An 18,009-nucleotide genomic window follows, 5' to 3' on the forward strand; every position below is an offset into this window, starting at 1 on the left:
ATGGAAAAGCAATATCAATAATGAGATGCTCTTACAGAATGCATAACATAAGCATCCATGGTACTTGAATCTTCTTCTACCTTTGAGATAGAAGGGTTTCTTGTTGTGGGGCAATATATCCCGGTAGTTGTTGCAGATGGAGTAAAATAAAGCAAAAGGTCAAACATCCTAAATATTGGACTATATTTATCACAATATATTTTCTAGCACGAACAATTATATATTGCACTTTCAAGATGAATATCAATATCGACAACAAGCGTTTTGGTTATGGTAGAGCAACCAAAGCAGTAAAAGGAAGTGTACACAAAAAAACATCATCTACAAAGAAGTGTTTGGTAAGATACCATCAAATTAAATACTTTTAAACTATAATACTTAATTATCTAACTAACATGACTAAATTGATCATTTGTGTAAGTTCTGATGATGTTCTTTTATTTTGAATTCACGTATTATGTTAATGTAATAATATTTTTCGGTTTTCAAATGATTTAAATGGTTAAACCATCACGCGCCATTATTAACGTGCAACACGCGTTCATAGATACTAGTATAGAAGAATAATGACAATATTTTCGCGATTCAACTAAGCCACCTGAATCTAATATTTCGGTATGCTTCCAAATAAGAAATTACTTGCTTGTGTGTGTCATGGGCTTATTTGTTTTCCAAATAAAAAAACCTATTATATGCCAAGAATTTTTTTAAAGACTTAAATATGCAATAAAATCCATTATGTCAAAAAAATTTGAAATATAGGTCCAACAATCCGAACATATAAGTTTAAAAGTTTAGTATGTTATCTGTGTTACAATCTTAAAAATCGAATCCATCCTCTGTTACTGGGCCACAATTTTAGAAGGGTTTGTTTCAACTTGACACAATAAATAAGCCTATTAGATATATCAATAGTATGAATTCATAATGTGAGAAAATTCTTTGGTTTCTTCCTCTCTCTTTTTTTTTTTTTTCAAAACCCAAAATAAACATAACGAAAAAACCGCAAAGTGGTCGAGAAAAAAACCCGCAACGAGCGTCACCTCCCCAAGTGCATATCTTTTCTTTTGCAGAAATATTTTGACATTGTGATGTAGTTTACTTATTTTTGTGATTTACATGTAACATTCATAGTAGGACACCATCTGTTTGATAAAATGCCTATAAGGCTTGGAGATGTTGTGGGACGCGTTATTGTATCTGAAAAATCCTTGTCTGTTTGATTGACTCTTTTTTCTTGTTACTTATATCATGTCTTTTGCTTTGCAGATGGCAAGCTATGAGGAACATAAATTTGAATTTATGAAGCTCGCTTTAGAACAGGTACGGACCTATTATAATTATTGTTGATATGGTATATGTGTGTGTATATTTTGTTTTGATGATTCTCCAATAAATGTACAACTATAAGTTGAGGTCGGCCAGGAATTTATACAAGGGGATTCAGAAAAATCAATAAAATGTGAGACATAGGATTTGAACATGTAATCTAAAGCAACTTTTGACCCCGTTTGCCACTTCACTAGACTTTATTCCTTATATCAAGGGGATTCGACAACTAATATATAACCAAACAAAATTCATTTTGGCTCTACTTGCACAGTATAATTTTTAATGAAGGGGCCTTTCCTCCACATAGCTCCGCCACTAGTTGAAATGTGGAACTACTAGTTGATCTTAAAAGTGGAAACTGATAGTCAAGTTTGTTCCGTCCTAATAAGAATGATGAAAGACACACTTCTACTGAGGACAAAAAGAGAGAAGCTTTTTTGTTCATTTTGCTGTAGCCCGAATTTAATTTTAGCAACCATAATTTGATTAAAATTTAAATCTTTCTTTTTGTTTATTTATTTGTTTATGTTAATAGGGCAACCTGTCTTTCCTTTATTATCTTTGTTTCGGGTTGATTTAGGAGTATTATATTTTGTTTCCTGATCTTTTAGGATCTTATCGTTAGGTTCCTCTTTAATTATTAAGCTTCCAATCTTGGTCCCATAAAGTTAAGAGTTATTATTGTTAGTCTCCTTTACATATTCGCTCCCCAGCTCTTCAAATTATGAGGTCAGATTTATATTATTCTTGAGCGAGCTTATAAAGTCATTTGTAGTTGTTTTCTACTACTTTTTTTCCAGTTTGTTTCTCTAACACAATCTTTACCTCCACAAAAAGATGGGTATAAAATTGAGATAAAAGTCTTTTGGCTGGGGTCATGATGTAAAGTTAGCGGTAAAATGATCGGGTAGGACTTTGTAGTTCAAAACTCTGACTCGGTAATGCTTATCTGTGCAATCTGGGGACAGTGTGCTCTTTCTTCCTTCTTTTGTCACCATATATAGAACCTAGTTAGGACTTAGGATACTAGTCTTCTTTTATTTTTGCTTTTTTAGTTGCAATTCTACCCATATTCCTAATACTTTTTTCTTCTGTCAGGCAAAGGATGCATTGGCCAATCTTGAAGTTCCGGTGGGGTGAGATTCTTGTTGAAGTTATTTGTGTACTTCGGAAATAAGTGTTATTCCCGCCAATATTGTTGTATTTGTAAATAATAATTCTGCAAAATATAAGTTATCGTAATGAAACAGTAATTAATTCGAGCCCACTGAATTCACAGTGTTTCCTTAAGGAATTTAATCCCCTCCTAGTACCCAAGGTAATGGATTATTTCCTCCCAGAATAGAACGAATAACACACTGGTGTAGCGGTACTTCAAACCTCAGTGTTTCAGCGAACACAAAGTTCGGTAGCAAATCACACTTACAGTTGCGTTGTTTGAAGTTAAAAAATGCAGAACGAAGGAGTAGAAACTCAGAAATTCGTATGGAAATGCTGAGAGGAAGGAGTGCAATGTATAGCCAAATCTGTTGAGCGATTTCAGGATTTCAGTTTGTGTGTTGAGTGTTGAGTGTCTTTCTTCAACAGCTGCTGCACATATATATAGCAGCCAGTGTTGAAGAAGACCAGCAAGCATTAGCTTGTTTGTGGAGCAAGCACATTCATGGTGGGAAGAGCATTAGGCGGCTGCCAAATGGTCAATACACGGATTGAAAAATATCCGTTACAAATGCGGATAATCTTACGTTAATATTTACTATTAACAAATAAATTTGGTCCAAAAAATTAATCAATCGATCATTTGACCGAATCCGAATCCGAATCCGAAGCCGAAGCCGTAGCCGTAGCCGTAGCTGAAGCCGAGCCGAGCGAGCGACGACGACGACGGCGCGAGACTTGCTTTCTTCGTAACTCTTTAAGAGCTACAAGAAGAGCAATTATATATATACCCACCAAAAATCTTTTCCTCTTCCAATATGGGACAATGTCTCATTGTCAAGAGGGGAAAACTTAAAATTTTACTCAAAATTTCATTTTCCCTCCATTTCCCATTCACTCTCATTTTAAGACTATTTCATCTTAAAAATAAAACCTCAACAATCCCCCACATGAATGGGGAATGGCTATATCACGGAAGTATGCATGAAAAACTGTGTGATTTACAAGCAAGGATTAATTGCATCTGGATAAGTAGGTTTCCCTTTGAACTTTCCGTAGTAAACTTATGTCGGATATACTCGGTCAATCGGTAGATTTGATATCTTTGAACCGTCGATCTTTGGTGTATACCTAGACAACCATAAGTCACACAATCAACCCTTAACCGTCTTTGGTTCTCATTGTTGTGTTCGTTTCAGCCATGAACACCGCCTGGTTTCATAAGTGCGTAGAGAACTGGCCTTACAAAGTTCTCCTTGAAGCGGCTAACACTTCACACTTACATAGGTGATTCCTAAACGTGTCATCCTGTAGATACACTATTTGATATACCCCGTATCAAATTTAGAAATCATTAAAAAGCCTTAATGCTTTATCCTTGGTACTGAACATTGTCTCATCACGAGAACGGACTAAAATTTTATTTGACAATGTTGAACCGTCATTAATGACTTTGTTTGATCTCCTTGAACCTAGATCTTGGGATCTCCAGTCTTCTAGGTAGAGTTACCGCCACAATGACTTGTTCTCGGCCATAACCCCATTCCCCTTGATGATTTCTCAACTACCTCTCTAGTTAGGCCTTTTGTAAGTGGATCCGACACATTATCACTTGACTTTACATAGTCAATCGTGATAATTCCTCTAGAGAGTAATTGCCTAACGGTTTTATGTCTTCGTCGTATATGACGAGATTTATCGTTATACATAACGCTCCCAGCCCTTCCAATTGCCGCTTGACTATCACAATGTATGCATATTGGTGCCAACGGTTTGGGCCAAAATGGAATGTCTTCCAAGAAATTCCGGAGCCATTCAGCTTCTTCACCGGCTTTATCTAAGGCTATGAATTCAGCCTCCATTGTAGAGCGGGCAATACATGTTTGTTTGGACGACTTCCAAGATACCGCTCCTCCACCAATAGTGAATACATATCCACTCGTGGACTTAGAATCAGTTGAACCGGTGATCCAATTTGCATCACAGTATCCCTCAATCACCGCAGGGAATTTACTGTAGTGCAAGTCAAAGTTCTGGGTATGTTCTAAATATCCCAAAACTCGTTTCATTGCCATCCAATGAGATTGGCCTGGATTGCTCGTATATCGACTCAGTTTACTTATAGCACAAGCTATATCTGGTCGTGTACAATTCATGATATACATTAAGCATCCCAACACACGAGCATAATCCAATTGTGATATGCTTTGGCCTTTGTTCTTTGCTAATGCAAGATTCACGTCAATTGGAGTCTTTGCAACTTTAAAGCCCAAGTGCTTGAATTTTTCAAGTACTGTCTTAATATAATGAGATTGTGACAATGCCAGACCTTGAGGAGTCTTATGGATCTTAATTCCCAGAATTAAATCAGCAACTCCCAAGTCTTTCATATCAAACTTGCTATTGAGCATACGCTTAGTAGCATTTATGTTGGCAATGTCATTACTCATTATCAGCATATCATCCACATATAGGCAAACAATGACTATGTGATTTGGAACATTTTTAATGTACACACATTTATCACATTCATTTATCTTAAAACCATTTGACAACATTGTTTGGTCAAATTTCGCATGCCATTGTTTGGGTGCTTGTTTTAGTCCGTAAAGAGACTTAACAAGTCTACATACCTTCTTTTCTTTACCTGGAACCACAAACCCTTCAGGTTGTTCCATGTAAATTTCTTCCTCCAACTCTCCATTTAAGAAGGCCGTCTTAACATCCATTTGATGAATTTCAAGACCATACACTGCAGCTAATGCTACTAATATCCGTATGGACGTAATTCTTGTAACTGGAGAGTATGTATCAAAGTAGTCTAGACCTTCTCGTTGTCTATACCCTTTGACTACGAGCCTTGCCTTGAATTTATCAATAGTGCCATCATCTTTGATTTTTCTCTTAAAAATCCATTTAGAACCCAAAGGTTTATTTCCAGGAGGAAGATCAACCAATTCCCATGTATGGTTGTTCAATATGGATTCTATTTCACTATTGACTGCCTCTTTCCAAAACAATGATTCTGAAGAAGTCATAGCTTCTTTAAATGTTTGAGGCTCATTCTCCAATAAGAAAGTCACAAAATTTGGTCCAAATGAAGTAGACGTTCTTTGACGTTTACTACGTCTTGGATCCTCCTGATTACATGTACTTTCTTTTGTTTCTTCCCGAGGTCGTTTAGATCCTTCACCAAACGACTCACATTCCTTTTTATACGGATATATATTTTCAAAGAACTCAGCATTATCTGATTCTATAACCGTATTATTATGAATGTCGGGATTTTCTGATTTATGAACCAGAAATCGATATGCTTTACTATTTGTCGCATATCCTATGAAAACACAATCAACGGTTTTCGGTTCTATCTTTACCCTTTTGGGTTTAGGAACTTGCACTTTTGCCAAACACCCCCACACTTTAAAGTAATTCAAGTTGGGCTTCCTTCATTTCCATTTTTCATATGGAATGGATTGTGTTTTGCTACGGGGCACTCGATTTAATATTCGATTAGCCGTAAGAATGGCTTCCCCCACAAGTTTTGTGGCAAATCAGAACTTATCAACAACGCATTCATCATTTCCTTTAATGTGCGATTCTTTCTTTCCGCAATCTCATTAGATTGGGGCGTGTAAGGGGCTGTTGTTTGATGAATAATTCCATATTCTAAACATATTTCTTCAAAAGGAGATTCATATTCACCACCCCTATCACTTCTTATCATTTTTACTTTCTTGTTAAGTTGCGTTTCAACTTCATTTTTGTATTGCCTGAATGCGTCTATTGCTTCATCTTTACTATTCAGTAAGTAAACATAGCAATATCGAGTACCATCGTCAATAAAAGTTATGAAATACTTCTTTCCACCGCGAGATGGTATTGACTTCATGTCACAAATATCTGTGTGAATTAAGTCTAAAGGATTTGAATTCCTTTCAACTGACTTATAAGGATGTTTAACATACTTAGATTCCACACATGTTTGACATTTTGATTTTTCGCATTCAAACTTGGGCAGTACTTCCAAGTTAATCATTTTCCGCAAGGTTTTATAATTGACATGACCCAAACGTACATGCCATAAATCATTTGACTCAAGTAAGTAAGAAGAAGCTGAAATATTATTATTGTTTTCCACAACCATTACATTCAGATTGAAAAGGCCCTCGGTGAGGTAACCTTTTCCTACAAATATTTCATTCTTACTAATGACAACCTTATTGGACACAAAAACGCACTTAAAACCGTGCTTAACAAGAAGTCCAGTAGAGACTAAATTCTTTCTCATTTCGGGAACATGAAGGACATTGTTCAAAGTCATGACCTTGCCAGAAGTCATTTTCAGAAATATCTTCCCATATCCTTCAACTTTTGCTGTTGAAGCATTTCCCATATAAACTGTCTCTCCGGGTCCAGCAGGAGCATAAGTAGCAAAAGCTTCTCTAACTGCACAAACATGGCGAGTGGCTCCTGAATCAAACCACCACAGTTTAGGATTTCCCACCAAGTTACATTCAGAAAGCATGGCACACAAGTTATCAACATCATCATGGTTTACTACCATGTTTGCTTGACCCCTTTTCTTGTCTTTCTTCGGAGCACGACACTCCGTAGATTTGTGTCCGGTTTTCCCACAGTTGTAGCAGTTTCCACTGAACCGCTTCTTGCTTGGGTTGTATTTCGGACCAGAAGCCTTCTTCCTCTTTTTGTTAGCTTCAACAATATTTGCTCCCATTATTGTTGAATTTCCACGGCCTCTCCTTTCAGCAGCTTTATTGTCCTCTTCGATTCTCAACCGAACAATGAGATCTTCAAGGGACATTTCCTTTCGTTTGTGTTTCAAATAATTTTTGAAATCCTTCCACAACGGAGGTAACTTCTCAATCATTGCTGCTACTTGGAATGCTTCGTTGATTACAAGACCTTCAGCAAGTAGATCATGAATAATCACTTGCAATTCTTGGACTTGAGTAATAACAGACTTGCTATCTACCATTTTGTAGTCCAAAAATTTTGCGGCAACGAATTTCTTCATCCCGGCATCTTCAGTTTTATATTTCTTTTCAAGCGCATTCCACAATTCTTTTGACGTCTCCACGCTACTGTATACATTATACAGATTATCATCCAGTCCGCTAAGAATATAATTCTTGCATAAAAAATCAGAATGCTTCCACGCTTCAATCACGAGAAAGCGTTCATTCTCTGGAGTTTTATCCGGCAGATCAGGTTCATCTTCCTTGATGAACTTCTGTAGACATAACGTAGTTAAGTAGAAGAACATCTTCTGCTGCCAACGCTTGAAATCAATCCCGGAAAATTTTTCGGGTTTTTCTGCCGGTGCCAACGCCGGTGTTCGGCTTGTCGATGCGTTGGCAGTCACCGTCGGAACAACTTAGTTTTCGCTATCAGTCATCATTTTTTCTGTAAAAAAAATGACACAAACAAACGTTTAATACACGTTTTCAAACTGGAGTAAAAAATCACGTAGATTTTAATCTCCAACAAAACGCCACGAAGGCTTTACTCTCCAAAACGGGAGTACACAAAACCACAAAGGTTTTAGTTTGCAGAATAATAAGAATAACACAAATACAGAAATAAATATTAAATTCCTTAAGATTGTTATTCCCGCCAATATTGCTGTATTTGTAAATAATAATTCTGCAAAATATAAGTTATCGTAATGAAACAGTAATTAATTCGAGCCCACTGAATTCACAGTGTTTCCTTAAAGAATTTAATCCCTCCTAGTACCCAAGGTAATGGATTATTTCCTCCCAGGATAGAACGAATAACACACTGGTGTAGCGGTACTTCAAACCCCAGTGTTTCAGCGAACACAAAGTTCGGTAGCAAATCACACTTACAGTTGCGTTGTTTGAAGTTAAAAACAATGCAGAACGAAGGAGTAGAAACTCAGAAAATCGTATGGAAATGCTCAGAGGAAGGAGTGCAATGTATAGCCAAATCTGTTGAGCGATTTCAGGATTTCAGTTTGTGTGTTGAGTGTTGAGTGTCTTTCTTCAACAACTGCTGCACATATATATAGCAGCCAGTGTTGAAGAAGACCAATCGTCCACCCTCCATGGTGGAACAAGCATTAGCTTGTTTGTGGAGCAAGCACAATCATGGTGGGAAGAGCATTAGGCGGCTGCCAAATGGTCAATACACGGATTGGAAAATATCCGTTACAAATGCGGATAATCTTACGTTAATATTTACTATTAACAAATAAATTTGGTCCAAAAACTTAATCAATCGATCATTTGACCGAATCCGAATCCGAATCCGAAGCCGTAGCCGTAGCCGAAGCCGAGCCGAGCGAGCGACGACGGCTCGAGGCTTGCTTTCTTCTTAACTCTTTAAGAGCTACAAGAAGAACAATTATATATATACCCACCAAAAATCTTTTCCTCTTCCAATATGGGACAATGTCTCATTGTCAAGAGGGAAACTTAAAATTTTACTCAAAATTTCATTTTCCCTCCATTTCCCATTCACCCTCATTTTAAGACTATTTCATCTTAAAAAACAAAAAACCTCAACAATAAGTTCTTAGCGTAATCTAGTTTAGCTCTCGGGGGAGAGCATCCACAGAACCTTCTTTTTTACGTGTTGGTGCCTTGGTGGTATTTCATCCTCAATTAGGCCCATGTTGACATAAGAAACTATGCCTCCTTGAGTGTTACTTCGTTGATGATTGTGGATGCATATTAGAGTTTCCCATTTGTATAGTAGAGGAACATTTTTGCTAAGTCAAGTCAAGCCCGCTCTCATTGAAACCTCTGTCAGACCTTAATGAAGAGTTGAACAGTATGTAAGTTATGTAACAGTCATGTTACAAACACTATACCTGCAAGGCGTGGCAGGATTTGGCTGGAATAAAATTTATCTGGACTGTAGCTTCGCCTACCAAGTAGTACCTTGCATCATGAATCCCTTTTGATGCAGTTCCCTATGTCCTTGTCTTTTCTTTAGTTGTGCTTTGGTCAGTTCGCATATTTGATTATGTATTTCCTCAGTCCAGTTGCGTTATTGTTGAGGATGGGGAAGTCGTTGCCTCAGGAAGAAATCGAACGAATGAAACAAGAAATGTAAGTTTTCAGCTCTTATTTTTCTTTGTAAGATCTTATTAAGCATCTTCCATTTTGTTAGATTGTTAGGTGCTAACTTGATGTCAGTATCTATGCTATAGATAATTTATCTTGGACATTTCTATTCATTTGTATTTGAGAAATCTTTTATGCCTATGTTGTCCACATATTTGCTCTAATGAACTTCTCAAAGAAAAAGATGTGCTGTAATCAAGAGGTTGTGTTGCAGTTGTGATATCTCACTCTCCGTGGTACCGAGCAACTATACAAAATATTATATTTAGCCTCTAAAGCATTTCAATGTTTTCCCTAAAGCTCAGTCATGCTGTTTTCACCAGGAGTCTGGAGAAAAAATGATTTTCTGCAAACGCTCTTTTCTAAAAAAATGGATGATAAAGGGATAGCCTAGTAGAAAGTATCCTCCGCCACAATCAGGAGGTTGGTTGAGTCACCAAGTGGAAATTTGGAAAAAAATCATTGTTAGCCTGGGGTGTGAGGGGAGTTGAGGTTTACCATATGAAAAGAAAAAATCCTTTATATAAAAATTGGCTCCTACAAGAGATTTTTCTTGATAACATTCGTATTTTTTGCCTCGTATCATGTCACAGGTATTTTTTTACTTCATTGACGATGCACATATTTTTTACTATGGCACCCTAGAAAACTATAATTTAGCTAGCTTTGTACTGTTGTGTCTTGTATCTTGGTTTAGTTGATATTATTCTACTTTATATTTTTGTAACATTGATCAATGCATAGATCTTTTACTATCTCGCCCTAGAAGAATATATAGCCATTGCATTTTTTGAAATTGATTTCCATATTAGGCTATTGCAGTTGATACTTGCATGATTATTTGCTTGTTATGGTTACCATTGGCTTTTAGTAATTATTTAAGGCTGCCTGCATTCAGGTGCACTTATTTCCTGATCATGTAAACCTGTCTAAGCTTTTCTGTGAATCCAGGCTACAAGACATGCGGAGATGGTAGCAATTGATTTTCTAGTTGAACAGTGGCAGAAAAATGGACTTTCACCTCTTGAAGTTTCCGAAAGATTCTCAAAGTGCATTCTGTATGTTACCTGTGAGCCTTGTATAATGTGTGCAGCAGCCTTATCATATCTTGGTATGCATTTCATTATCTGTTCGTCTTGCTTTATATAACGTTAGCGCCTTTCTCGAGCATAACCTGTTCTTCTTTGCTAGGAATAAAAGAGGCATATTACGGATGTGCAAATGATAAATTTGGAGGTTGTGGATCTATACTATCACTGCATACCAGCTGCTCTGAGATTCTCACTAGGTTTGACCCAAGCTGATATTAATCACTGAATTTACTTCTTCATAATTCAGCTTTTCAAGAAAAAGCATCCAGACACAAATAGTAGCTTCTTTTGTTAGGTCAATTGTTTATGCCCTTGTTAGATACATTAGAATATCTGTGATCTAGAAAATCCCCACTCTTCTTTGGCCAGTTGGAGATCTAGTGGAACTAAGGTCAGAAGCAAGATCACGAGCTAATTCTACCTATGGGGTGCATGCTGATGTAAAACCTGTGGAGATGTTTGGCCTAATCCAGAGAGATATAGTTATGAGATTTCCTGCAAGTGGAAATGTTGGCCAGTTCTTGAACTTTGCTTTAAATAAATGGTTACTGTTAAATGAGAAAAACATTTAAATTTACAGTTGTCTATTTAAATCTTTAAAAAGAATTCTTTTCTTGTCATGTACCTGCCTTGTGTTATTATATTCTAATAGCCTCCCTGTTGAGTGTGCACATTTTTGCTTCAAGTAAGCCTGCTTAGAATTCTCAAACTCCTTTTCTTTTTCTCGTGTTTCCTTTTCTTTTTTGTTGGGAACATCTTTTAAGTTCTCAGATTTTTATGGCCAGACGTGTTTTTCACAATTAGTTAGGGGAGACAGGATTAGAAACGAGTTACTTAATCTTAGATATAGATGAGCATAATTAGTACTCTATATTTTAACTGCATGTGTTTCCTTAATCCTAGATCTGTCAAATTTGATCCTCACATGAATTTACCATTGCTCACTTCCATTGGCAAGGTTAGAGTACAGAAAGTCTTTTGTGGGTGACCAATATATACTAATTTGCTGTATGGCTTAAAGATCAGCCTAGTAACACAGTTAGATATGCTTATCCAAGAGCTATCCTTCACTTTCTGTTTTACCATCTTTGATCCTCAATTTTCATTTCTTCTGCCCCAACTTGGTGAAATTTTGCAAAGCGTTTGCTGGTTTGCCAGAAGGCAGGGCACCACTGTACTGGTGGTTTGATCCATAGATTGCAGCACCATGGCTATAGTGGGTAGCCAAAGGATAGAACAAGTCATGTGTGGTAGCTGGTTTATTGATTGATTCAACTATAGCTTTTGAACATAAGAGGCATGCCGTTTCTTTGTTCAAAAAAAAAAAAAAAAAGAAGAGGTATCCCCTTGGTGCCCGACGAACACAAATTCTGCTGCTTTTCAATATCAATAGAAGTTATTGGTCATAGTCAGTTTCTAGACAGTGTATGCTCTGGCATCATATACTTTTGTTTCCTCTTTAAAACCTCCTCAATGAAAGAAATTGATATTTTCATTAGGGGTATATGCTCTGCATTTCCGAGGCATAGTTGTTGGTATATACTCTGCATTTTCAATGTAAACACAAAAGAGATTGCTATGCTTTAGAGTTATAGCCTATTTGGCCAAGCTTCTAAAATCTTCTTATTTTGAAAAATGCTTTTCAAAAAAGTACTTTTGAAAAGAAGCAGTTTGTGTTCGGCTAATCAATTTGAAAAGGATTTTGGAGCAGCAATTTGTGTTTGCCCCAAAATGTGCTTTTGACTTGCAAATTAAATAAGGACATGAAAAAATTTACTTAATTGTTACGTAATATTTTTTATGTAGATACATAATTTTAAGTATTTATTATGAAAATACTAGGTGAATTCTTCCCATCTGTCCAAGCTTTGGTGGACAAGGTGTGCCTGTGCTGGTGGGAGGTAGCAGCTACCCCTTGGAATTAGTCGAGGTGTGCACAAGTTGGCTCGAACACCACGGTTATGAAAAACTATTTGGTAAATTAATTAGGGTTATTTTGGTATGTGAAATATTTTGCTAAGGGTATTTCCGCCAAGAGGAAAATCAAAATAGCTTCTGCTTCTGGTTAGAAGCACTTATTTTTCTCCAAAAAGCTTGGGCGAACACTTCAATTCTCTAAAACAAGCACCATCATTTTTTGACAAAAAAGAACTTTTGGCCTCGCAGAAGCTTGGTTAAACATCCTATTACTAATGTGTGTAAAAGAAGAATCTTGAAATTGCTCTTCTGGATGGAAAAAGAAAAAACATTCTGTGGATGTGCTTTAGAAGCTTTAGAAACTGCTATTATAAGTTTTGAGAATGAATATAGCAGAGAAAGGTTCTGGAGTTCCTTCAAGTGAAAATTCTAAATGCGTGATAGTTTGTATTATTACACTGATATGGCCTGATTTCAGACTTCACCATTTGCTGTTTTCTTCATCACTGATTCTTACACGTCGAAATATGCGGAATGCATCCGTGTTGTTTTCTTCTTCATCCATCACTAGTTACCTGTCGAAATATGCGGAATGCATCCATCTAAAGATGTATGTTTGCTATACCATTATAGAATGTGGATAACGTAGCCAACCGTTTTGGAAAACAAGGAACCTGCTCCTTCTGGGAGACCTGCTGCGTGATCGAGTATTTCGGTTTAAACAAAGGTTTTAGCCCTTTCTGCTGGGAGATCCCACCCTTCCTTCCCAGTTGTGGGTAGAGGAGGTCGGCGTGCTCCATTATCAGTTTATTTTTTGTTTCTTTGTTCACTTACAATTGCCAACCCCCCTGCTGGTCTTTGATATTTATTTTCTTTCATTTTCTTTCAGTGGATTTGCCTCGTCAAAAAAGGGTTTCAAATGCACTGCTGGAATAATGGCTTCTGAAGCAGTCTATCTTCTTCGAAGCTTCTATGAGCAAGGAAATCCGAATGGTATAGCTCTATCTCTATAACATTCTAATGCTAGTAAATGTTGTTTGACACTAGATACTACATACAGAAAGTGGATGATGACTGACAGACTCAAGCTGTTTCAGCCAGGGATTTATTTGCTTGCCTCGGTCATTGTGCTATAGGATGTGATGTTTTTGCAAGTAAATCAATAGATTTAGAAAATCTGATAGGAGTAAAACTGGAATGAAATTAGAGCTTAATTGGCATGTGGTAGCTTTGTAATGAGATTGCTTCATACTAATTCATCAAAGCTATCACAGATATTACTTTTCTAAGACGGGGAAGATATTTTGTCCCAATCTTGCACAGTAGAAGATTGGTCTAATTCTGGGCTGTCACCTGGCATATAAACAAAGTACAGTGTCTATACAAACAATGCTCCTTCAATTCCACGATTGCCGTGACTGTCAGTAGTCTACTAGTAATTTATAAGTGATGTTTTGCATACAATGGTAAAAGTTTCTTTCAGCTTTTAAAAGTTTATCGTTAGAGTAAGCGGTCTCCTTTTGCTTTCTTTAAAATTTGGGAGGGAGTTGGAAGAGGAGAGAATGTGCTCATGTCACCTTTTAATGTGTCTAAAATTGATGATAGGACATTCTTTGATCAATTGCATGTTTTTTGTATTTGTTTCCATTAAGTAGTATAATCAGATTTCTCAATAGCATGGAATTTACATGGAGAATACACATACAGAATACATGCTAAGACTCTTAAGGCCTTTTTTCATCAAGTTCAGCAATAAATACTCATCTCTCACTATTGTATGTTAATTTTTAATGTTTTGCTTCTTTTTATTTACTTGAGCTAACTACTTCCATCACCACTTAAAAGGAATTTTCCTTGTTAGTAATGTTCTCATCGTTTAAACCAACTTTTGCTTGGTTAGCATTAGTGCATTACACAGTGTATTTTTTTTTTGGGGGGGGGGGGGGGGGGGGTTGAATGCAGGTGATATGAGTTTATTGTATCATCACCGATCTCTTTTCGCATCCTCACAATTGATCTGTCTTTTAAAATTTAAATGCATTTTGCCAATTAAATCACCTAGTATTCTTGAATGCTTACCCATCTTCATAGCTTCTTTAAATATGAATTGCTACAATATTAATATCCTTTCCTCTCCGACATCATTCTTCTTTTGCCTCTACAAAAAGTTTGAGTAGTTTTCTTGTTTTATTGATTTCAGCTCCAAAGCCTCACAGACCTATAAAGCAGCGGGTATAGAGGTACAAGTATCAGTGTTTCATTCAACTTCTAGTGTGAGAGGTACAATCTGTAGGTTATCATCCATTTTTGGTACGATTGTATATAGCTCTTAGACAGCTGAATATATTTTTGTTTGAAGTGTATATCTGTTGATTACTCTTGTACTACTAATTAAGACGAAGGAGCCGTCTACGGTTCTTTCTGTGGCTGTACACACTTCAAGGTAAGTTAACTAATCTAAGCAGCTAGTCCTGTTCTAAATGCTTTACTGGATGTCATGCGTAGGCTTAGTTACTTTAATTGGAAGGTAGGTCACTTATAGCCAGTTGATGGCTATGTACTGCGATTTGAATGGATGTTTAAGAGATATACTTCCTCATTTCCATTTAATTTTCAAATGGCTAAAAAATCTTTTCCACCTTATCTTGAGCCGAGGGTCTATCGGAAATCACCTCTCTACCTCTCCAGGTAGGGGTAAGGTCTGCGTACACACTACCCTCCGTAGACCCCATTTGTGGATTATATTGGGTATGTTGTTATTTTCAAATGGCTAAAAAATGATATGAAGGGGTTAACCCATCTATTACGACCGAAGGGTATGGAGAGTTGGTTGGAAATATTCTACCTTTAACTTGAAGTCTCGTGTTTGAATCCTGGGAATGTAGAACCTTTTGGTAGAGAGAACTAAACTTTCTTTAGTGGGTTTAGTCCCAGTGAGCTTTAGATACCGGGCGGTTAAAACAAAAAGGAAACTCCTCTATCTTACCTTCCCATCTTTTACTTGTCAAACAAAGGCGATAACCCACAGTTCGCACTTCTCTTTTCATCTAAATAATTCAAAGCACATCTGTCAAAATAATGTCCCATTTTGAAACAATGGTTAAGCAGAAATGAATCAGGGTTTGTTCCAGGAAGAATCAACTAGGAACATCATTTCCCGTTTCTCTCCTTCTTCCAGGTTTATTAGTTATAATAAGTTGGGGCAAATTAATTGTAATAGGAACAATTACTCCCTCTTTTCCAATTTATGTGTCATACTTCCCTTATTAATTTGTCCCAAAAAGAATGTCGTACTTCCTTATTAGAAACAGTTTAACTTTAAACTTCTCACTTTACTCTTAATGAAATAATTTACAGCCACACAAATATATAATGTTTGTTTTAGACCACAAGTTTTAAAAATCTTTCTTTCTTTCTTAAACTCCATACCGAGTCAAACACTGCCACATAAATTCGTACGGAGGGAGTAGCAATTAAGCCCAAAAATAAAATATCAATATCTTTTAAAAATAAATAAATAAAATATATAATTGAATAGATAAATGATAGGATGACTGATCTATCAGTATCTTTTGTTCTAGGATCTTTATAACCTTTTTCTGTCAATAGACACTTGTCAAAACAATCTTTAAAACCTTATGAAATTCATATATGCAAATATTGATGGAGTACTATTCTTGGGAAAGGTTAACTGGTATCTCAAAAGTGTTATACTAACTGCAACAAGGTGGAGTTTATATTTGAAGAATGATCTTCGCTCTATGTAATTTGTTGTACTGTGAATCCTGCTTTTGTTTTAACCTAATATCTTAATGTAATGTTCGGTCTGAGAAGAGCCGGGCTTAGCTAATTTAGGGTCGAGGCTTAGTTAATTGATTGTTTGTGTAACTCCATTATGCTCAGAGGCAGTGGCTGAGATACACTTTAATAAGTGGTGGCATATGACACCGAAAACATTTTCATCTTATATACAAATAATATATTTTTAATACATACAACCACACACATTACGTCAACATAGCTTGAAAATAATCTATATCTATATTATTATAAAAGCATGAATACAATGTCGGTTTATAAAAATAACCTTATAATATTAAGCATAATAACTCATAATAAAAGGACATAATCAGAATTCTAGATATTTGCCTTATAATCCTATTAGTTTTAGGACATAATACTACACGTTAGGAATCCTATTAGTATAATTATTTTCGGGCTTTCTTATTCATATAAAATTGAATAAGTAAATATCTTTAGTCATGTAATCATATTACTTTTAATATAATTTCATTTGTGGATAAAATTGTAACATTGAAAACTTTTACTAATTAATACTAATTCTCATGGGGTTCATATACAAAGCAAGATTCCTACCCATTGTTATGTTCCATAGTCATATACTATAAATTTCACATGGGCTAGAATAGATAATTTTCACCGCCGCCTCATACTACCTATGTAAAGGAGTGCATTGTCTCATTCATTGGAGCAAGCACGAATTTGATAAAATTAAAAAAGACTTCCAAAAAATTGATACTTGCAATTTAACTGGGATCGATTACATGAGAATTTAATGTAAGAAGTGCAAAGTATGAACTTGAAAGTTATGATGATAAGTTGGTAGCTAATAAAGGTGATACATTTTAAAGTTTGAATTTTTTGTGCCTTATAAACATTAAAAAAAAATATTAAAAAAGAGGTAATTAAAATTAAACAAGTAAATATCTTTAGTCATGTAATCATATTACTTTTAGGATATACTTCTTAAAAATTTCTATTACTAATTTAATTTGAAACTAATTTAATTTGAGAATGTATTATATTGTCCAAATTTATTTAGAAAAAGGAGAGTCTATATTATTATAAAATTATAAATACAATATTAATATACCAAAATAGTCCTAAAATATTAAACGGGAGAACTCATAGGGAAAAGACATAACTGCAATTACCTAATTTTTGGACTACAATACCTTATGTGTTAAACTTTAATATTTAAAATTTTAAAATTAATAAAATTTTATCTCTTAAATTCTGATTAAAAATATGTAAGAAGGTTTAATAAAATCAATTTTATAAGAATCCTCCGTATTGGCAATACATTATCACTCCATAATGTCCAATACCAAGAAAAATAAAAGTAATATTAAATGGACTGCATAGAGAGTTGAAATTGAGAAAGAAAACCCACGATAATATATTTTTATATTATATTTGAACTATTTTCCTACTCAAATAAAAAATAATTATCAATTTTTCGTGTAATATTAAAAACTACCCAATTATTAAACAACAACTAAGAAAATATTTAAGAATATAAATGTGTTGGTAAGAGTCAAAACCACTAATGATTCTACAGATATAAAGATCTAAAAATGAAATGTCATATCAAT

The 18,009-nt window shown here is 35.5% G+C and overlaps 1 protein-coding gene across 1 annotated transcript; it reads left to right on the plus strand.

Moving 5' to 3' along the window:
* The first annotated feature begins 772 nt into the window (after positions 1-772).
* On the plus strand, positions 773-15,096 carry LOC104100498 (tRNA-specific adenosine deaminase TAD2-like). Its single transcript, XM_070188284.1, has 8 exons — positions 773-866; positions 1,270-1,323; positions 2,431-2,468; positions 9,524-9,590; positions 10,557-10,716; positions 10,797-10,893; positions 13,503-13,606; positions 14,814-15,096. Exons 2-8 carry the CDS (start codon positions 1,270-1,272, stop codon positions 14,849-14,851), a joined length of 558 nt encoding a protein of 185 aa, XP_070044385.1. The 5' UTR covers positions 773-866; the 3' UTR covers positions 14,852-15,096.
* The last annotated feature ends 2,913 nt before the right edge of the window (positions 15,097-18,009 follow it).

The sequence above is a fragment of the Nicotiana tomentosiformis genome, chromosome 11 (genome assembly GCF_000390325.3).
Source record: "Nicotiana tomentosiformis chromosome 11, ASM39032v3, whole genome shotgun sequence".
Lineage (NCBI taxonomy): Eukaryota > Viridiplantae > Streptophyta > Magnoliopsida > Solanales > Solanaceae > Nicotiana > Nicotiana tomentosiformis.

Coding starts and splice junctions, on each gene's coding strand:
- LOC104100498 (XM_070188284.1), top strand. CDS start 1,270: ATGGCAAGCTATGAGGAACATAAATTTGAATTTATGAAGCTCGCTTTA. Junction 1,324..2,430: donor TGAAGCTCGCTTTAGAACAG/GTACGGACCTAT, acceptor TTCTTCTGTCAG/GCAAAGGATGCATTGGCCAA. Junction 10,894..13,502: donor TGCTCTGAGATTCTCACTAG/GTTTGACCCAAG, acceptor ATTTTCTTTCAG/TGGATTTGCCTCGTCAAAAA.